At 45.3% G+C, this 22,803-nt stretch overlaps 1 protein-coding gene across 5 annotated transcripts in view; it reads left to right on the top strand.

The window, feature by feature from the left end:
• LOC137380790 (slit homolog 1 protein-like) overlaps positions 1–22,803 on the top strand; it is a 382,190-nt gene that overhangs the window by 157,496 nt on the left and 201,891 nt on the right. For all 5 annotated transcript variants that reach the window (XM_068053147.1, XM_068053145.1, XM_068053144.1 and 2 more), the window contains 2 exons: positions 2,229–2,392; positions 9,579–9,726. In XM_068053147.1, coding sequence (XP_067909248.1) covers positions 2,229–2,392; positions 9,579–9,726 — 312 coding nt within the window. The remainder of the gene's footprint in view (positions 1–2,228; positions 2,393–9,578; positions 9,727–22,803) is intronic.

Raw genomic sequence — 22,803 nt, 5'->3', positions numbered from 1 at the left:
AGCAAGAGCCAATATAGGTCAGTGAGCACAGCGGTGATGGCTGAATGGGACTTGGTGCGAGTTAGGGTACAGGCAGCTGAGGTTTGGATGAGCTGAAGTTTACAGAGGGAGGAATGTGCGAGGCCAGCCAGGAGAGCAATGAAATAGTTGGACAGACATGGGCAGCTGGCACGTAAATGGGGAGGAAGGGATGGTGATGGGGGTGGATTTAGAGTATTTTGGAGTAGTGGATGAATAGTGGGAAAGAGTGTGGAGTAGCAGTGATCCAGACTTTCCAGAGGGGCAGTCCTGCTGGCTCCACTGAAAATTTTTGTTGACGTATTTTCGAGAAGGCCTTCCCAGCTGAGCACAGTCAGTAGGTCGTTAAGATGCCATCAGGGTCCGAATGGACCTGCAAAAGACCATGATTAACATATATTAATCAGGTTGAATTTGAATCAAGAGGGCGCCTTGGCACCTAAAACAAAGGGTCCAGTTAGGAAGATGAGGTGCAGGAATCGATTGGGGTGTGGGGGATGGTTAGCCTTTATAGAATGATTTCAAATGCATTTCATCACTGTTCCTGCTGCAACTCCCTCCATGATACCAGAAGTGGGATTAAAAGCACTAACAACATTATAAAAAAAAAGATATTTTCTACAGTGCCTTTCACCTCCTCGGAATATGCTAGAATGCTTTACAGGAAATAAAGTACTTTTCGAAGCGTGGTTACTGTTGTAATGTAGGAAACACGGTAGGCAATTTGCGCACAGCAATATCCCACAAACAGCAATATATTAATGACCAGATAATCTGTTTTTGGTTGGGTGCCCATTGACACACTGTCAGCCAATGAGTCGGAGGATAAGCCAAAGATTTTTATGGCAAACTGCGTCTATTTAAAAATAGTTTCCAAAAATCATTCCCACTTGCAACAGTGATTGGCAGGGAGATTATCCAATCATCTCCATTCTGGCCAGGAATGGCAGTGTCACTACAAGGAGTCCTTGGTTGAACAACTCATCCATACGGCAGCACAGTGTACAGGCTGGATTATATATGTTCATATCTCTGGAGTGGAGCTCAAACCACCAACCTCCTGCTTTAAAACAATAAATGTGTTACCGCTAAACCACGGCCTGTAACCCGGTGATAGGCTCTTTGGCTACACGCCCTCTTTTCCTGAGGGTTTCTGGTGATCTCTCACAGCAGCTGTTCAATGTGAGAAGGGCAGATTTCAACCTATGTCGCTCTATAGCGCAGAGGCTAATTTATGTTTACATATTGCTTCTTGCTGACTTCTGTTCTTTTCACCTGGACCTGGTTAGTGCTGGTGGACACTTTCCATATCAGACACGCACACTCCCACCTAATGCTCCCAGGACACGGGTTACATAGAGATTAAAGCTCCCTCTACACTGTCCCCATCAAACACTCCCAGGACAGGTACAGCACTGGGATTGGCTGCTCTCTGATTTGGAACCCTAAAAAAAAGTTTTAAAAAATGGGAGTTAGATACAGAGTAAAGCTCCCTCTACACTGTCCTCATCAAACACTCCCAGGACAGGTACAGTACGGGGTTAGATACCGAGTAAAGCTCCCTCTACACTGTGCCCATCAAACACTCCCAGGACAGGTACAGTACGGGGTTAGATACAGAGTAAAGCTCCCTCTACACTGTCCTCATCAAACACTCCCAGGACAGGTACAGTACGGGGTTAGATACCGAGTAAAGCTCCCTCTACACTGTGCCCATCAAACACTCCCAGGACAGGTACAGTACGGGGTTAGATACAGAGTAAAGCTCCCTCTACACTGTCCTCATCAAACACTCCCAGGACAGGTACAGTACGGGGTTAGATACCGAGTAAAGCTCCCTCTACACTGTGCCCATCAAACACTCCCAGGACAGGTACAGTACGGGGTTAGATACAGAGTAAAGCTCCCTCTACACTGTCCTCATCAAACACTCCCAGGACAGGTACAGTACGGGGTTAGATACAGAGTAAAGCTCCCTCTACACTGTCCTCATCAAACAAAAGAAAGAAAAAAAAACGGGGTTAGATACAGAGTAAAGTTCCTTTTACATTAAGCTCATTACACTATTGTGACCTTTTTTCACATTTCCTACACACTCTATTTTGGAACTTGCTGAATGCGATTGACAATTTAATACCAAATTAGGGACAGTTTGCTGCTTCGTGCCCACTGACTGAGCATCATTAGTTCTCTGTATTCTTGTCCCTCAGTCGCCTGCACTCCAACCACCTTTACTGTGACTGCCACCTGTCCTGGCTCTCCCAATGGCTCCGTCAACGCCCGCAAATCGGGCTCTTCACGCAGTGCACCGCTCCACCAGACCTCCGTGGCCTCAACGTGGCGGAAATACAGAAGCATGAGTTCTCCTGCACTGGTGAGTGTGGTTTAAATGCGCTGTGGGGTGGCTGGGTGGGAGAGCTATAGGGCTGTTGGCAAGGCAGCTTTTGCAAGTGTGTGAACAGGAGGGCTGGGTCCAAGCCAGAAGCAGGAGCACAGTTACAACTGAGCTGAACACAGGACTGTTGTGGTTCAGTTACAGGGTTAGTCATCTAAGCAGAGCATGAATTTGAATCCCACTGCAGCAGTTTGGGAATCTGAGCTCATAGATTTACAGAGCCTTACATCGCATAAGGTCGACACTTGGCCCATCATGCACTTGCTAGCTCATTGAAGGAATTATCCAGTTGGTCTCACGTTCCCTGTGGCTCTGCAAATTTTGCATTTTCATGTATTTATCCAATTCCCTTTTGAAAGTTACTATTGAATCGTCTTCAAGCAGCAGATTCCAGATCACAACAACTCGCTGCATAAAAAAATTCTCCTCATCTGCCCCTCTGGTTCCTTTGCCAATTATCTTAAATCTGTGTTCTCTGGTTACCGACCCTCCTGCCACAGGAAATCGTTCCTCCTTATCTACCCTATCAAAACCCTTCATAATTTTGAACACCTCTATTAAATTCTCCCTAATCTGCTCTAAAATGAACAATTGCAACTTATCCAGTCTATCCACAGAACTGAAGTCCCTCATCCCTGGTGCCATTCTGGTAAATCTCCTCTGCACCCGCTCCGAGGCCTCAACACCCTTCCTAAAAGATGGCTCCCAGAATTGAACTCCACCTGAAGCCTAAACAGTGATTTATAAAGGTTTACCATGACACAGTTTTTAAAAAACAAAACAAAAATAGAAGTCGGGTATCAATAAAAGTGACGCTGAAGATCATCATCAAAACCCAACTGGTTCACGATAACCTTTAGGGAAGGAAATCTGCCGTCCTTACCCAGTCTGGTCTATACGTGACTCCAGTCTCCCCACCAACATAGGCTGACCCTTCAATGCCCTCCGAAATGACCAAGGAAGACACTCAGTTCTATCAAAAACTGCTACCAGTGGTTCAGGAAGAAAGCTCACCACCACCTTCACAGTTCAACTAGGAATGGGCAATAAGACGCCAGATTTGCCAGCGATGCCCACATCCCAAGAATAAGTACAAAAGGAAGATGAAAGCCACTGTGTGTGTGTGTGTGTGTGTGTGGTTTGGAATGATTAACTGTGTGTTTGGAACAGTTGAATCTTCAATCCCCATCCATCCCCCACCAGACTCACTCCAAGACACACACATGCACATGTGTATACCTATGCACAACAGGGATAAAATATATAGTCTTCAAGTATTTTTCTTGTTGTATGATTGATGATTACTAAGTCCAAAGGACACACCATAAAGTCTGCCCTTTCTATCTCTGCTGGGTGCTGGCCCCAGCTGAACAAATAACAATTCACTATACTCGCTGCACAGACTGTGGGGCCTATATTTGGATGACTGATACTGCACAGGCCATTTAACTCCCCATTTCACCATGTTACACAGAGGAATTTTACTCTGTATCTAACCCCATGCTGGACCTGTCCTGGGAGTGTTCAATGGGACAGTGTAGAGGGAGCTTTACTCTAAATCTAACCCATTTTTTTTTCTTTTTTTTTGCTTTACTCTGTATCTAACCCCCGTGCTATACCTGTCCTGGGAGTGTCTGATGGGGACAGTGTAGAGGGAGCTTTACTCTGTATCTAACCCCCGTTCTGTACCTGTCCTGGGAGTGTCTGATGGGGACAGTGTAGAGAGAGCTTTACTCTGTATCTAACCCCCATTCTGTACCTGTCCTGGGAGTGTCTGATGGGGACAGTGTAGAGAGAACTTTACTCTGTATCTAACCCCCCGTTCTTTTTTGTTTTTTTTTGCTTTACTCTGTATCTAACCCTCGTGCTGTACCTGTCTTTGGAGTGTTTGATGGGACAGTGTAGAGGGAGCTTTACTCTGTATCTAACCCTGTGCTGTACTGTCCTGGGAGTGTTAGATGGGGATAGTGTAGAGGGAGCTTTACTCTGTATCTAACCCCCGTGCTGTACCTGTCCTGGGAGTGTTAGATGGGGACAGTGTAGAGGGAGCTTTACTCTGTATCTAACCCCCGTGCTGTATCTGATGAAGAAGTGCACAAATTGGAAATAAGGGACACTAACTTGTGTCCGAACTCTAAATAATGTGTTAGAACACTGTTGCACACTGCTCATGCCTTGACCAGTGTGGGAAGAAGTTGAAAACATTGCATGTGAGCACTAGATGTGGTACTGAGATCCCTAGAGCAAGGGAGCCCTGTACTTGATCCCGAGTCTGTCCTTCTCTCTGTGGCTCTCTGTGTGTATTGCGTTGTTGAGTCCTTATATCAGGAGCTGTAACAGCAAATGACACAGTGTCCCTGGGCTATGGAAGGTTAAAAAATAAATCCAGGATGCTTTGAATGTCAGGTGGGAAGAGGTGTGAGTCCCACAGTTGGATAGTGCACAGACCTCATGCATGAAATTAGGCCACTTGAATGAGGTAGATTAATGCCTCCAGCACACGTACCATTATTCAGCAGTTGGGAGTCCTTGCTGTCACTAGAGAGGTAAAGATTGGAAGGAAAAGTATCACGGCACTATTTAATAAATAATGTTTTTGCTAAATGGTATGAAATGATCATGTACTGGCACTTAACAATTCATATTGAACAAGACAAGGCTCAGCACGAATGATCCCCAGCCCTTAGGAACCAAGTTGAAAGTACAGGTGAATATGTTGGAATTATTTCAAGGTGACAGGCAGAATTAAGTCAAACTCCTTTTGGGTATCATGACCAGCAGATGAACTAGCTCCTTCCGTCTCATTGCTTCAGCTTCACAAGGTGCTGGTGCTGCTAATTGAAAGCCTCGCCTACTAGGCCATAAGCCACAGAGAACTTTGACTGGATTCTCAGCTTTAATTGTTGCCTCTCTCCCTCTGGCTGGTGCCTGAGATTTACAGGTGGCAATCCTTGGAAATGAACCCACAAGCACAGGCCTCCAGGGAGATAAGGGAATGTGATTTAATTTAGGTTTTTTGTGAATCCTTGAAGCCTTTTGACAGACCCCAGCACGTCTAGTTGGTTATGGGGGAGGGTGGGGCGGAGAGAGCTGAGAGAAGGGGTGGGATTGTGGCTGGGGTCGGAGGTTAGACCTCTCAACCAAATAAATTAAAAGGAGAAAGCCCAGGATTCGTGCCTTGGCAATAAGTGAACACTGTAAGCAACACAAGTGCAGTTAACACCTCCCGGAGACTTGATGAAATGGGACTTTTTTCAGTCAGCAGCATTTTCTCATAACACTCAATTGCCAATGCAAAGTACTGACCTAGACTTGACTTTTTAATATTGTTCAAATTTTGGGAGAGGGAATCAATTTTGTTGCCTGCTTTATCCACCTTATTGGCTCAGTGGGTAGCACTCTGAACTCGGAATCGGAATTGTGGGTTCGCTTCAGAAACTTGAGCACAAATATCTGGGCTGGCGTTCCCAGTGCAGTACCGAGGGAGCACTGCCCTGACATCGGTGCCATCTTTTGGATGAGAGATTAAACCAAGACTACCTCTGCCCTCTCAGGCCACTATTTTGAAGAAGAGCAGGGGAGTTCTGCCTGGTCAATATTTATCCCTCAACCAACATCACAATAAAGCAGATAATCTGGTCATTATCCCATTGCTGCTTGTGGGATCTTGCTGCGTTCCTGTGGTCCCATTGGTTTCTTTCTCTCACCACTGGGGATCTGCTTCAAATCCAACCTGTTAGTGCCTGAACCTCAGACACTCCCAACCCCAGGGCCCTCTATGCAAATTCGGGGAGGGGTCACTGCTGCTGTTGTGTTTGCAGTTGGCTGCACTGTTGTATGGTGAACCCGGCTAGAGAATCAAAATATCTTTACGCTGTGTTGCATTGTTCCGAGAAGTCTTGATTTCTTCATGTACTGGGCTGTGAGGCAAATTAGGGGGACATGGTGACATAGTGGTAATGTCACTGGACTAGTAATTCCGAGGCTCAGGCTAATTCCCTGGGGATATGGGTTCAAATCCCACCACAGCAGCTGGTGGAATTTAATTTCAATGAATTAATAAAAATCTGGAATTAAAAGGCCGTCTCAGTAATGGTGCCTTGAAACTATCATCGATTGTTGCAAAAACCCATCTGGTTCAGGAATGTCCTTTAGGGAAGGAAATCTGCTGTCCTTACCTGGTCTGGCCTACATGTGACTCCAGAGACACAGCAAGGTGGTTGACTCTTAACTGCCCTCTGAAATGGCCTAGCAAGCCTCTCAGTTGTCAAAGGCATTTGGGGATGGGCAAGAAATGCTGGCCTTGCCAGCGATGCCCACATCCCATGCAAGAATAAAAAAAATGTATTTTACCCCTTGTTGATTAACTCTCAAGGAGCGATTTTAACCCAACTCGCTGATTGGCAACCGGGTGGGGGGCTGGTTAAAATCGGCTGGGTGAGTCAACCACCGACAACCTGCAGCAGTCCCCGCTATCTTCTACTTAACCTGACCTGAAGCTGGGGGGAGTGCTTCTTTAAATATGCAGATTAGGTCCAGATGATGTCATTGGAATCCCCGACTGTAATTTTAACCCGTGGCCTGTTTGGAGCAGGGAGTGGGCTGAAGGATGGGAACGGAATGCCAGGCAGCAAGAGGCTCCGAAGGAACAGTCACCGGCTAGCATGTGAGGGGTGAGATGGGGGGAAGGGTTTGGGATGTTCTCACAGGAGGGTAGGTGAGAGGTGGGGAGCTGGGGGAGGAGTAACTGGGGACAAGGGAGGCCTCCTGGTCCCTCAAACAAATAAGGTAAGTAAAAATAACACACCTGTTTGCCTCTTGTGTCCCTGGATCCTCTTTCCTGTTATCTTCACCGGGCAGGAAGGACATTACAAGCTCCTGTGCCCCTCCCCAGCTCCCCTTCCCCACTCACTGCTCTAAGCAGAGATGCGTTTAAGGGGAAGCTAGATAAACACATGAGGAGAAAGGAATAGAGGGATATGCTGACAGGATGAATCACAGAATTGTTACAGCGCAGAAGGAGGCCATTCGGCCCATCGTGTCCGCACTGGCTGTCCGAAAGAGCAGTTCACTCAGTTCCATTCCCCCCGCCCCTTCGCCCCATAATCCTGCACATTCTTCCTTTTCATATAACAGTCTAATTCCCTTTTGAATGCTTCAATTGAACCTGCCTCCACCACGTTCACAGGCAGCGCATTCTAGACCTTAACCACTCGCTGCGTGGAAAAGTTTTTCCTCAGGTCAGTAGCTATCAGATCTGGTTTCGCTGCTCTTGCTGGGCATTCTGACGTGGAATTGTTTTCCCAGGCACAGTTGACTGGCAGCGACAAGCAGGCTCACTGAGTGGCAGCTGTCCCTCCATTACTGGCCGTGCACGATGGAGTGGGTGAAATGGGGAAAAACATCTGGACTCACAGACAAACAGGAACCCGGTCCCCTTCACCTCCCCCTGTATTTTCCTTCAGTTTTGTTTGCTTTTCTCTCAGGATCCCTTTCATGTACACTTTTAACCCTTTCACCTGCTGCAATCTGGACTCCACTGCGTTGAAACATGATCCTGAACTATCTTAGATTCACAGAATAGTACAGTTCAGAAAGAGGCCATCCTGCCCATTAAACCTGTGCTGTCTCTTTCAAAGAATAATCCAGTTAGTCCCACTGTCCAGCACTTTCCCCATAGCCCTGCAATTTTTTCCTCCTTCAAGTATTTATCCAATTCCCTTTTGAAAGCTCCTATTGAATTTGTATCCACCGCCCGAACAGGCAAATCCTAACAAGGATGGTTCCAGGGATGAGAGACTTCAGTTACATGGATAGATTGGTGAATCTGGAGCTGTTCTCCACAGAGAAGAGAAGGTTGAGAGGAGAATTGATAGAGCTGTTCAAGGTCATGACGAGAGTTTTTAAAAATTCTTTCTTGGGATGTGGGCGTCACTGGCAAGCCCAGCATTTGTTGCCCATCCCTAACTGCCCTTGACATCTGAGTGGCTTGCTAGGCTATTTCAGAGGGCCGTTAAGAGTCAACCACATTTGCTGTGGGTCTGGAGTCACATGTAGGCCAGACCAGGCAAGGACGGCAGATTTCCTTCCCTAAAGGACATTAGCGAACCAGATGGGTTTTTAACGATGATAGTTTCAAGGCACCGTTACTGAGACTGGCGTTCAATTCCAGATTTTATTAATTAAATTTAAATTCCAGCAGTTGCTGTTGTGGGGTTTGAACCCATGTCCCCAGGGAATGAGCCTGGGCCTCTGGATTACTAGTTTACTGACATCACCACTATGCCACTGCCTCCCCCCAATATTCACACATTACAACAGTGACTTCTGAATCAATGAACTGCATACAAAACCCTTTGGCGCTCTCTGCGTAGCCTCCTCCAGCTCGACAACCCGGTGAGGTCTCTGTGCTTCTGAAATTCTGGCCTCTTGCACATCTCTGATTTTAATCGCTCTGCCATTGGTAGCTGTGCCTTCAGCTGCCTGGACTCTAAGCTCTGGAATTGCCTCCTTAAGCCTCTCCACTTCTCTTTCCTCCTTTAAGTCTCTCCTTAAAACCTACCTCTTTGACCAAGCTTTTGGTCACCTGTCCTAATATCTCCTTATGTGACTCAGTGTCAAATATGTGTCTGATTTACATGAAGTGCCTTGGGATGTTAAAGGTGCTATGTAAATGTAAGGTTGACGTTTTTGAGCACGTAACAGGTGCTGCATAAATATAAGATTTTTTTTTTTCTCTAGGCTGCAGTGCTTTAAATTCTTAAGGAGCTTGCCGAGGAGATGCCTGAGAGGCAATTTCCCCTTTCCGGGGAAGCTAGAACACGGGGTCACGGTGTCTGAATGAGGGGTCCGCCATTTAGGACTGAGATGAGGAGAAATTTCTTCACCCAGAGGGTTGTGAATCTTTGGAACTCTGTACCCAGGGATTCATGGATGCTCATTGTTGATTATATTCAAGACAGAGGTTGTCAGAGTTTGTCTGTCAGGGAATTAAGGGAAATGGGGATTCAGCAGGAAGGTGGAGTTGAGGCTGAAGATTAGCCATGATCTTATTGAATGGCGGAGCAGGCTCGAAGGGCCATATGGCCTACTCCTGCTCCTATTTCTTATGTTCCTAAGTTTGGTGGAGTTAACCTTTTATTCCTCTCTCTCTCTCCCACTGCAGGTTATTCGGACAGCTCTCGGTCGCAGTCCTGTGGCCTGGCCTCTGGTTCGTGTCCTGCCGTGTGCACATGCAGCAACAGCATCATCGACTGTCGGGGGAAGGGCCTGACTGCCATCCCCGCCAATCTCCCTGAGACCATCACTGAAATGTAAGTGCCAAAGGAGCGCATGGAAAGATCCAAACAATCCTGGACAGCCTGCCCCTCATCATGTTGGAAACAGCTGACGTGTGTTTGTGTCCTGGGGTCAACATTTTTCCCTCACTCAACGTCACCAAAAAAAACCAGATTATTGAGTCATTGATCTTATTTGTGGGATCTTGCTGTGTGCAAGTTGGCTGCCATGTTTCCTACATTGCAACAGTGACTACACTTCAAAAATACTTCATTGGCTGAGGACGTTATAGAAATGTAACAACAGCCATTCAACATTGCTCAGATGAGAAAATTCAGTGCTGAGTCTCACAGTCTAACAAAGCCCTCTGATCCAATCTGATCAGATGGGATCCTCTGTCAATTGTCTGATCCAATGGGTAGCCCTCCCATCTCAGAGTCTGGAGTTTATGGCTTCAAATCCCACTTCAGAGCATTAAGCTGAGACTCTCGGTGCAATACTGAGGGAGTGCTGCACTGTCAGAGGTGCTATCTTTCTGATGAGATGTTTTACTGAGGCCCCATTTGCTCTCAGGTGAATGTTAAGTGATCTTGTGGCACTCCCTGTTGTTCTCCCCAGTGCCCTGATCAATATTTATCCCTCAACTGCCATCTCTTAAAAAAACAGATTATCTGGTCATTATCAGTTCAAATCAGTACTTCATTGCTTGAGAAGCACTTTGGGTCGTCCTGAGGTCACGAAAGGTGCTATGTAAACACAAATCTTTTTTCTCATCATAGCTGTTGTGTGCTGTTGCCCTCAGTGCCACAGCAAAAAAAAACTCCACAGGAAGTGGGTTTCCGTTCCTGATCACTACCTGAGAGTGTGAGTACGTGGAAGTCGGCAGAGGACAGGGTCAGGCCGGGTGAGGCCTTACATGGTTGAATAACCCATCAAAGTATACATGACTGTATTTATGCATGCATTTCTTATTCATTCACGGGATGTGGGCGTCACTGGCCAGACCAGCATTTATTGCTCATCCCTAATTGCCCTTGAGAAGGTGGTGGTGAGCTGCCTTCTTGAACCGCTGCAGTCCATGTGGGGTCGGTACACCCACAGTGCTGTTAGGAAGGGAGTTCCAGGATTTTGACCCGGCGACAGTGAAGGAACGGTGATATAGTTCCAAGTCAGGATGATGTGTGACTTGGAGGGGAACTTGCAGGTGGTGGTGTTCCCATGCATCTGCTGCCCTTGTCCTTCTTGGTGGTAGAGGTCGCGGGTTTGGAAGCATTTAGCGGCTGTGCGCCTTGAGAATCGGATTCACAAAGCCCTCACCATTTAAGAATCATTTTTGCATCAGTCTTTGTGGCACTTCTATTTGTTTATAAAAGAAAAATAATAATTAGGTCAGAACTCGATTAGAATTTCCGCTGCGTGCGTGGGCGGTATAAACAGGCCTTGCTTCAGAACCACTTCAGTAGCTCGAAGGACCCCTGTTGCTTGGCTATGCTGAATGCCTGCTGAGTTTGTTGCTTTTTTCTTTCCTTGTGCATTGCAGCCTGTTGAGAAATCTGCTACTTTCATTTCTCCTTAAAGAGGAGAATCGCATCCTCACGAGCAAACACTGAGAGTCTTTAGTCAGCTGCAGCTAGCCAGTGTTGCTCAGACGGGCACAGTTCACCTCTAAGTCCTGCGGAACAGCAAGGCCCACCAATCCGGTTCCCCAGTCTGTGCAGAGTTACATTCCTGGATTGTGATCAGGACCGGGACCCCACTCCCCAGTCCCTTGACACTGAGACCAACTACAGACACCTCAGCTAAAATGAGAGACTCTCATCTCGCAAGAAGCCGAGGGTGTGGAGGGAGGATGAGGTGGGACGGAGGGGGGGGGGTGCAGGGGAAGCCACATATATTATTACATCTTTGGAATTCCCTACCCCAGAGGGCTGTGTTGTTCAGTATATTCAAGACTAAGATTGATAGATTTTTGGGTCTTAAGGGAATCAAGGGGTATGGGGAGTGGGTGGGAAAGTGGAGTTAAGGCAGAACATCAGCCAGGATCGTATTGAATGGCATAGCAGGCTCGAGGGGCCGAATGGCCTACTGCTGCTCCTAATTAAGAGCTTATGAAATAGGCGTAAGAGTAGACCATACGGTCCCTCATGCCTGTCCCGCCATTCAATAAGATCGTGGCTGAACTTTTACATCAACTCCACTTTCCCACCCTACTTATGTTCTTCTGTAGAGTGGATTGCAGGAGGTAGGAGAAACCGAAGGAGACCGGACGTCCCATAGTCCCACAAGGAGAGAGTTTGTTACAGCAGCTGTGTGTGTGTGGGAGACTTGTATGCAACCTATTCACAGGGGTGCTATAGCTCAGAGAGGACAGAGAATTCATCAGCTGCTTGCAACATATGCCTGACACATAAGATTTAATCAAGGTGTTCAAAACTCTGAAGGTGTTTTGACGGAGTAGATCGGGAGAAAATGTTTCCACTGGCAGGATGGTTAGTAACCAGAGGACACACATTTAAGATAATTAGCAAAAGAACCAGTAGAGGAGTTGAGGGGAATTTTTTTACACAGTGAGTTGTTTTGATCTGGAAGGGGATGGGGGTGGTGGAAGCAGATTCAATAGTAACTTTCAACAGGGAATTGGATAAATACTTGAAAAGGAAAATTTGCAGGGCTATGGGGAAAGAGCGGGGATGTGGGAATAATTGGATAGCTCTTTCAAAGATCCAGCACAAGCACGATGGACCGAATGGCCTCTTTCTGTTATGTAAGATTCTACGATTCTAACTAGTTCCAGCTCACAAATCTATTGAATTCAATTTCACAACGTGCTGTAGTGGAATTGGAATCAACAACTTTAGGCTATAGGTTCAGTACCACAATCAATCGACTACCTTACCCATCATATATAATACACCCAGCTATATATGGGCAAAAGTATTGGACATCACCTGACACCCGCCTGGGAAACCAGAGGACTAGCAAGTGGGCCGATCCTGATTTCTTCCCATTCCTGACCCTGTCCCCAGGAAAATCAACAGAGGGAGGCCAAGGATCCTGGCCACGGAACAGACTTCCAGGAAGGGGAGTGGGGAGAAAGCTCTTGGACTTTTTTTTTAGAATTAGAATTAGAACATTACAGCGCAGTACAGGCCCTTCGGCCCTCGATGTTGCGCCGACCTGTGAAACCATCTGACCTACACTATTCCATTTTCATCCATATGTCTATCCAATGACCACTTAAATGCCCTTAAAGTTGGCGAGTCTACTACTGCTGCAGGCAGGGCGTTCCACGCCCCTACTACTCTCTGAGTAAAGAAACTACCTCTCACATCTGTCCTATATCTATCACCCCTCAACTTAAAGCTATGTCCCCTCGTGTTTGCCATCACCATCCGAGGAAAAAGACTCTCACTATCCACCCTATCTAACCCTCTGATTATCTTATATGTCTCTATTAAGTCACCTCTCCTCCTCCTTCTCTCCAACGAAAACAACCTCAAGTCCCTCAGCCTTTCCTTGTAAGACCTTCCCTCCATACCAGGCAACATCCTAGTAAATCTCCTCTGCACCCTTTCCAAAGCTTCCACAACCTTCCTGTAATGCGGTGACCAGAACTGCACGCAATACTCCAGGTGCGGTCTCACCAGAGTTTTGTACAGCTGCAGCATGACTTCTTTAACAAACAGCTGGATCATGTGACAGGGGACTGTTGGTTCATCCTGGACTGGCAAATGGCCATTTAGCGCCTGCATCTATTTCCTGAGTTACACTGAGTCTACAGCACAGAAACAGACCATTCCCCCCAATTGATCAATGTCAGTGTTTATGCTCCCCCCACTCTACTTCATCTCACCCTATCAACATATCCTTCTATTCCTTTCTCCCTCATGTGTTTATCTAGTTTCCCCTTAAATGTATCTATGCCATTCACCTCAACCACTCCCTGCTGTAGTGAGTTCTACATTCTCACCACTCTCTGGGTAAAGAAGTTTCTCCTGATTCCCTATTGGATTTATTAGTGACTATCTTATAGTTCTGGTCTCACCTGCAAGTAGAGACACCTTCTTTACGTTTACCCGATCAAACCCATTTATAGTCTTAAAGACCTTTATCAGGTCACCCCTCGGCCTTTTGTTTCCGAGACAAAAGAGCCCCAATCCGTTCAATCTTTCCTGATAGGTATACCCTCTCAGTTCTGCTATCATTCACATCTGGAGGACTGTGTACAGTTCTGGGCTCTGCACCTTAGTAAGCCTTGGAAGGAGTGCAGTGCTGATTCACCAGAATGATTCACCAGTCCTTCGCAACCTGTCTGCTGCCTTTGACAGGGTTGACCACACCATCTTCCTCCAACGCCTCTTCACTGTCGTCCAGCTGGGTGGGACTGCTCTCACCTGGTTCCATTCTTATCTGTCTAATCGCAGCCAGAGAATCCCTTGCAATGGTTTCTCTTCCTGCTCCCGCACCATTACCTCTGGTGTTCCCCAAGGATCTATCCTTGGCCTCTTCTATTTCTCAGCTACCTGTTGCCCCTCGGTGACATCATCCAAAAGCACAGTGTTAGTTTTCACATGTACGCCGAGGACACCCAGCACCACCTCACCGCCACCTCTCACGACTCCACTACTGTTGCTAAACTATCGGACTGTTTATCCGACATCCAGTACCGGATGAACAGAAATTCCTTCCAATTAAATATTGGGAAGACTGAAGCCATTGTTTTTGGTCCCCGCTCCAAACTCTTTTCCCTAGCTACTGACTCCATTCCTCTCACTGGCAACAGTCTGAGATTAAACCAGTCTGTTCGTAATCTTGGTGTCACATTTGACTCCAAGATGAGTTTTTGACCTCATAGTCACGCCATCAAGAAGGCCACCTATTTCCACCACTGTAACTGCCCGACTTCACTCCTGTCTCAGCTAATCTGCTGCTGAAACCCTCATTCATGCCTGTGTTACCTCTAGCCTTGACTATTTCAACGTACTCCTGGCTGGTCTCCCACATTCTGCTCTCCGTAAACTTGACGTCATCCAAAACTCTGCTGCCCATGTCTTAACTCACACCAAGTCCTCTTCCCATATCACCCCTGTGCTCACTGACCTAACATTGACTCCCAGTCAAGCAATGTCTTAATTTTAATATTCTCATTTTTGTTTTCAAATCCCTCCGTGGCCACACCCCTTTCTATCACTGTAATGTTCTCCAGCCCCATGACCCTCAGAGATCTTTGCGATCCTCTAATTCTGGCCACTTGTGCATCCCTGATTTTTATTGCTCCACCATTGGTGGCCACGCCATCAGTTGCCTCGCCCCAAGCTCTGGAATACCCTCCCTACACCTCTCCACTTTTCCACCTCAGTTTCCGCTTTAAGACACTCCTTAAAACCTACCTCTCTGACCAAGGGTTTGGTCAATCTGGTCTAATATCTCCTTTTGTGGCTCAGTGTCATACTTTGTTTTATATTGCTCCTGTGAAGCGCCTTGGGACGTTTTATTAGGTTAAAGGTGCTATATAAATATAAGTTGTTGCAGAGCTCCAAGGGTTGGATTATGAGGAGAGATTACATAAACTAGGCTCATATTCACTGGAATATAGAAGGTTAAGGGCTGATTGAATTTAGGTTTTTAAAATTTTGAGAGGAATTGGAACGGTAGATAGAAATGTTTTCCACTGGTGTCGGAGTCTAGGACAAAGGGACAGAACCAGGCCATTCAGGGGAGAAGTTAGGAAATACTTTTCCACACAAAGAGTGGTAGAAGTGCGGAAATCTTTGCCACAAATAGCAGTAGATGCTGGAGGGTAATTAATATTTTTAATTCTAGGATTTTTGCTAGACAAGGGTATTAAGGGATAGGGAGCCAAGGTGGGTGAATGGAGTTAGATAAAGATCAAACATGATCTCATTCAAAGGCGGAACAGGAGCGAGGGGCTGAGTGGCCTCCTCATGTTCTTGGATGAGTGCTGCCTGCTTGGGAGGAACAGTTTCCCAAATATCTTCAGCACTGGGTGTTTTCGTCACCTCATGTCTGGGTCTCATGTAAACTCATTGATAGTCAACGACTGCATTACTGTTGTGTAACTCGATTATCGTATTGCAATTTCTCTATTCCTATAGCGCACCTTGTGCACTGCCTTCACCTCTAAACTGCCAGAGGAAGCAGGTTTAATTATCAATCTCATATTTGTAGCCCCATTTAGAATCTTAGAATCATAGAATGGGTACAGCAAAGAAGGAGGCCCATCATGTTGTGCTGGCTCGCTGCAGGAACAATTCAGCTAGTTCCACTCTCACACTTGATCCCCATAGCCCTGCAAATTTTTTTGCTTCAAGTGCCCATCCAATTTCTTTTTGGAATCATTAATTTTCTCCACTTCCACCACCCTCGTGGGCAGTGAGTTCCAGGTCATTACCACCCGCTGTGTAAAAAAAGTTCTTCCTCATATTCCCCCTGCATCTCTTGCCCAAAATCTTCAATCTGTGTCCCTGAGTCCTTGTACCATCAGTTAGCGGGAACAGTTATTCTTTTTCTAACTTATCTAAGCCTGTCATCATATTGTACACCTCTATCAAATCTCCCCTCAATCTCCTTTGTGACAGGGAGAACAACCCCAGCTTTTCCAACCTAACCCTGTAGCTAAAATCCTCCATCCCTGGAACCATTCTGGTAAATCTCCTCTGCACCCTCTGAAGGACCTTCACATCCTTCCTGAAGTGTGGTGACTAGAACTGGATGCAATTCTGTAGTTGGGGCCTAACCAGAGCTTTATAAAGGTTCAGCATAACTTCCCTGTTTTTGTACTCAATGCTTCTATTTATGAAGCTCAAGATCCCACATGCTTTACTAACCACTCTCTCAATATGTCCTCCACCTTCAAAGATCGATGCACATGCGCCCTCAGGTCCCTCTGTTCCTGCACACTCTTTAGAACTACGCCATTAAGTATATATTGCCTCACCCGATCCCTTCTGCCAAAATGCGTTACCTCGCACTTATCTGTATTAAATTATGTCTGCCTCTTGTCTGCCCATTCTGCTAGCCTATCTATGTCCTGTTGCAAGCGGTTCGTATCCTCACTGTTTGTCACTCCTCCAAGTTTGGTATCATTGGCAAATTTTGAAATTCTACTCTGTATTCCAAGATCCAAGTCATTTATATATAGCAAAAAAAGCAGTGGACCCAGCACTGACCCTTGGGGAACACCACTGTCTACCATCCTCCAGTGTGAAAAACAATCATTTACCATGACTCACTGTTTTCTGTCCTTGGGCCAATATTTTATCCAATTGGACACCGAACCTCCTTGTCCATGAGCCTCAATTTTGCTAATTAGCCTTTTATGTGGTACTTTGTCGAACGCTTTCTTAAAATCCATATTGGCAACATCCATCGCATTCCCTTCATCAACCTTCTCTGTCACTTCGTCAAAAAATTCAATTAGATTAGTCAAGCGTGATCTGCCTTTTACAAATCTATGCTAGCTATCCTTAATGAGCTTAAACCTCTCCAAGTGCCTGTTGATTTTTTTCCCTGATTATTGTTTCTAAATCCTTACCACCACTGATGTTAAACTAACTGGCCTGTGTTTGCGAGAACTGTCCTTACACCCTTTCTTGAATAAGGGTATCACATTTGCCACTCTCCAATTCTCTGGCACTGCCCCCTTATCCAGGGAAGATTGGAAGATTATGGCAAGCTCCCCCACTATCTCCACCCCGACATTCTTTAGCAACCTGGGATGCAAGCCATCTCTGCATTAAATATCATCTGCCACATATCCACCCATTCCACCAGCCTGTCTATGTCCTCTGGAAGCCTATCATTATCCTCCTCACAGTTCACAATACTTTACAGGCTTTGTGTCATCTGCAAATGTTGAAATAGTGCCCTGTATATCCAAGTCTAGTGCTAATGCTATTTGAACAGAGCATTAAAGAAAAAAAGCAATTGACAGTACGCTTTGCCTGAACAAGAAACAATTAGGATTTGCTAAACAGGCAGAACTAATTCTCCCAATACCACGAGGAGCTGAGTTATTTACTACTCTGGAAGGTATGTCTGAAATGGTGCCGGGGATTGTGAGAGAGGTTCATGTTAATACTAATGAGGAAGTTTATAAATCACCCAATTCCTGCTGATTCCTTATTGTCAGGCTCTGTGTTTGGGAGCCTTACATTATTCCAGTGACAGTGAAGGAAAAGGGGGGAGGGGTGGGGGGGGAATGTATTACAGTGAGTGTGTGATACAGTGAGGGTGTGTTACAGTGAGTGTGTGTTACAGTGAGTGTGTGTTACAGTGAGGGTGATACAGTGAATGTGATACAGTGAGTGTGTTACAGTGAGTGGATATTACAGTGAGTGTGTGTTACAGTGAGTGTGATACAGTGAGTGTGTGTTACAGTGAGGGTGATACAGTGAATGTGATACAGTGAGTGTGTGTTACAGTTAGTGGATATTACAGTGAGTGTGTGTTACAGTGAGTGTGACACAGTGAGTGTGTGTTACAGTGAGTGGATATTACAGTGAGTGTGTGTTACAGTGAGGGTGATACAGTGAATGTGATACAGTGAGTGTGTTACAGTGAGTGGATATCACAGTGAGTGTGTGTTACAGTGAGGGTGATACAGTGAATGTGATACAGTGAATGTGTGTTACAGTGAGTGGATATTACAGTGAGTGTGTGTTACAGTGAGGGTGATACAGTGAATGTGATACAGTGAGTGTGTTACAGTGAGTGGATATTACAGTGAGTGTGTGTTACAGTGAGTGTGATACAGTGAGTGTGTGTTACAGTGAGGGTGATACAGTGAATGTGATACAGTGAGTGTGTTACAGTGAGTGGATATTACAGTGAGTGTGTGTTACAGTGAGTGTGATACAGTGAGTGTGTGTTACAGTGAGGGTGATACAGTGAATGTGATACAGTGAGTGTGTGTTACAGTGAGTGGATATTACAGTGAGTGTGTGTTACAGTGAGTGTGATACAGTGAGTGTGTGTTACAGTGAGGGTGATACAGTGAATGTGATACAGTGAGTGTGTGTTACAGTGAGTGGATATTACAGTGAGTGTGTGTTACAGTGAATGTGATACAGTGAGTGTGTGTTACAGTGAGTGCATATTACAGTGAGTGTGTGTTACAGTGAGGGTGATACAGTGAATGTGATACAGTGAGTGTGTTACAGTGAGTGGATATTACAGTGAGTGTGTGTTACAGTGAGTGTGATACAGTGAGTGTGTGTTACAGTGAGGGTGATACAGTGAATGTGATACAGTGAGTGTGTGTTACAGTGAGTGTGATACAGTGAGTGTGTGTTACAGTGAGGGTGATACAGTGAATGTGATACAGTGAGTGTGTTACAGTGAGTGGATATTACAGTGAGTGTGTGTTACAGTGAGTGTGATACAGTGAGTGTGTGTTACAGTGAGGGTGATACAGTGAATGTGATACAGTGAGTGTGTGTTACAGTTAGTGGATATTACAGTGAGTGTGATACAGTGAGTGTGTGTTACAGTGAGTGGATATTACAGTGAGTGGATATTACAGTGAGTGTGTGTTACAGTGAGTGGATATCACAGTGAGTGTGTGTTACAGTGAGGGTGATACAGTGAATGTGATACAGTGAATGTGTGTTACAGTGAGTGGATATTACAGTGAGTGTGTGTTACAGTGAGGGTGATACAGTGAATGTGATAGTGAGTGTGTTACAGTGAGTGGATATTACAGTGAGTGTGTGTTACAGTGAGTGTGATACAGTGAGTGTGTGTTACAGTGAGGGTGATACAGTGAATGTGATACAGTGAGTGTGTGTTACAGTGAGTGGATATTACAGTGAGTGTGTGTTACAGTGAGTGTGATACAGTGAGTGTGTGTTACAGTGAGGGTGATACAGTGAATGTGATACAGTGAATGTGATACAGTGAGTGTGTTACAGTGAGTGGATATTACAGTGAGTGTGTGTTACAGTGAGTGTGATACAGTGAGTGTGTGTTACAGTGAGGGTGATACAGTGAATGTGATACAGTGAGTGTGTGTTACAGTTAGTGGATATTACAGTGAGTGTGTGTTACAGTGAGTGTGATACAGTGAGTGTGTGTTACAGTGAGTGGATATTACAGTGAGTGTGATACAGTGAGTGTGTGTTACAGTGAGTGTGATACAGTGAGTGTGTGTTACAGTGAGGGTGATACAGTGAATGTGATACAGTGAGTGTGTGTTACAGTGAGTGGATATTACAGTGAGTGTGTGTTACAGTGAATGTGATACAGTGAGTGTGTGTTACAGTGAGTGGATATTACAGTGAGTGTGTGTTACAGTGAGGGTGATACAGTGAATGTGATACAGTGAGTGTGTTACAGTGAGTGGATATTACAGTGAGTGTGTGTTACAGTGAGTGTGATACAGTGAGTGTGTGTTACAGTGAGGGTGATACAGTGAATGTGATACAGTGAGTGTGTGTTACAGTGAGTGTGATACAGTGAGTGTGTGTTACAGTGAGGGTGATACAGTGAATGTGATACAGTGAGTGTGTTACAGTGAGTGGATATTACAGTGAGTGTGTGTTACAGTGAGTGTGATACAGTGAGTGTGTGTTACAGTGAGGGTGATACAGTGAATGTGATACAGTGAGTGTGTGTTACAGTTAGTGGATATTACAGTGAGTGTGTGTTACAGTGAGTGTGATACAGTGAGTGTGTGTTACAGTGAGGGTGATACAGTGAATGTGATACAGTGAGTGTGTGTTACAGTGAGTGTGATACAGTGAGTGTGTGTTACAGTGATGGTGATACAGTGAATGTGATACAGTGAGTGTGTTACAGTGAGTGGATATTACAGTGAGTGTGTGTTACAGTGAGTGTGATACAGTGAGTGTGTGTTACAGTGAGGGTGATACAGTGAATGTGATACAGTGAGTGTGTTACAGTGAGTGGATATTACAGTGAGTGTGTGTTACAGTGAGTGTGATACAGTGAGTGTGTGTTACAGTGAGGGTGATACAGTGAATGTGATACAGTGAGTGTGTTACAGTGAGTGGATATTACAGTGAGTGTGTGTTACAGTGAGTGTGATACAGTGAGTGTGTGTTACAGTGAGGGTGATACAGTGAATGTGATACAGTGAGTGTGTGTTACAGTGAGTGTGATACAGTGAGTGTGTCTTACAGTGAGGGTGATACAGTGAATGTGATACAGTGAGTGTGTTACAGTGAGTGGATATTACAGTGAGTGTGTGTTACAGTGAGTGTGATACAGTGAGTGTGTGTTACAGTGAGGGTGATACAGTGAATGTGATACAGTGAGTGTGTGTTACAGTGAGTGTGATACAGTGAGTGTGTGTTACAGTGAGGGTGATACAGTGAATGTGATACAGTGAGTGTGTTACAGTGAGTGGATATTACAGTGAGTGTGTGTTACAGTGAGTGTGATACAGTGAGTGTGTGTTACAGTGAGGGTGATACAGTGAATGTGATACAGTGAGTGTGTGTTACAGTGAGGGTGATACAGTGAATGTGATACAGTGAGTGTGTGTTACAGTGAGTGGATATTACAGTGAGTGTGTGTTACAGTGAGTGTGATACAGTGAGTGTGTGTTACAGTGAGGGTGATACAGTGAATGTGATACAGTGAGTGTGTGTTACAGTGAGTGGATATTACAGTGAGTGTGTGTTACAGTGAGGGTGATACAGTGAATGTGATACAGTATGTGTGTGTTACAGTGAGTGGATATTACAGTGAGTGTGTGTTACAGTGAGGGTGATACAGTGAGTGTGTGTTACAGTGAGGGTGATACAGTGAATGTGATACAGTGAGTGTGTGTTACAGTGAGTGGATATTACAGTGAGTGTGATACAGTGAGTGTGTGTTACAGTGAGTGGATATTACAGTGAGTGTGATACAGTGAGTGTGTGTTACAGTGAGTGGATATCACAGTGAGTGTGTGTTACAGTGAGTGGATATCACAGTGAGTGTGTGTTACAATGAGGGTGATACAGTGAATGTGATACAGTGAATGTGTGTTACAGTGAGTGGATATTACAGTGAGTGTGTGTTACAGTGAGGGTGATACAGTGAATGTGATACAGTGAGTGTGTTACAGTGAGTGTGTGTTACAGTGAGTGTGATACAGTGAGTGTGTGTTACAGTGAGGGTGATACAGTGAATGTGATACAGTGAGTGTGTGTTACAGTGAGTGGATATTACAGTGAGTGTGTGTTACAGTGAGTGTGATACAGTGAGTGTGTGTTACAGTGAGGGTGATACAGTGAATGTGATACAGTGAGTGTGTGTTACAGTGAGTGGATATTACAGTGAGTGTGTGTTACAGTGAATGTGATACAGTGAGTGTGTGTTACAGTGAGTGGATATTACAGTGAGTGTGTGTTACAGTGAGGGTGATACAGTGAATGTGATACAGTGAGTGTGTTACAGTGAGTGGATATTACAGTGAGTGTGTGTTACAGTGAGTGTGATACAGTGAGTGTGTGTTACAGTGAGGGTGTTACAGTGAGGGTGATACAGTGAATGTGATACAGTGAGTGTGTGTTACAGTGAGTGGATATAACAGTGAGTGTGTGTTACAGTGAGTGTGATACAGTGAGTGTGTGTTACAGTGAGGGTGATACAGTGAATGTGATACAGTGAGTGTGTTACAGTGAGTGGATATTACAGTGAGTGTGTGTTACAGTGAGTGTGATACAGTGAGTGTGTGTTACAGTGAGGGTGATACAGTGAATGTGATACAGTGAGTGTGTGTTACAGTGAGTGGATATTACAGTGAGTGTGTGTTACAGTGAGTGTGATACAGTGAGTGTGTGTTACAGTGAGGGTGATACAGTGAATGTGATACAGTGAGTGTGTGTTACAGTGAGTGGATATTACAGTGAGTGTGTGTTACAGTGAGGGTGATACAGTGAATGTGATACAGTATGTGTGTGTTACAGTGAGTGGATATTACAGTGAGTGTGTGTTACAGTGAGGGTGATACAGTGAGTGTGTGTTACAGTGAGGGTGATACAGTGAATGTGATACAGTGAGTGTGTGTTACAGTGAGTGGATATTACAGTGAGTGTGATACAGTGAGTGTGTGTTACAGTGAGTGGATATTACAGTGAGTG

Source organism: Heterodontus francisci, chromosome 20, assembly GCF_036365525.1.
Source record: "Heterodontus francisci isolate sHetFra1 chromosome 20, sHetFra1.hap1, whole genome shotgun sequence".
Taxonomy (NCBI): Eukaryota; Metazoa; Chordata; class Chondrichthyes; order Heterodontiformes; family Heterodontidae; genus Heterodontus; species Heterodontus francisci.
This window is presented reverse-complemented; position numbering and strand designations above follow the sequence as displayed.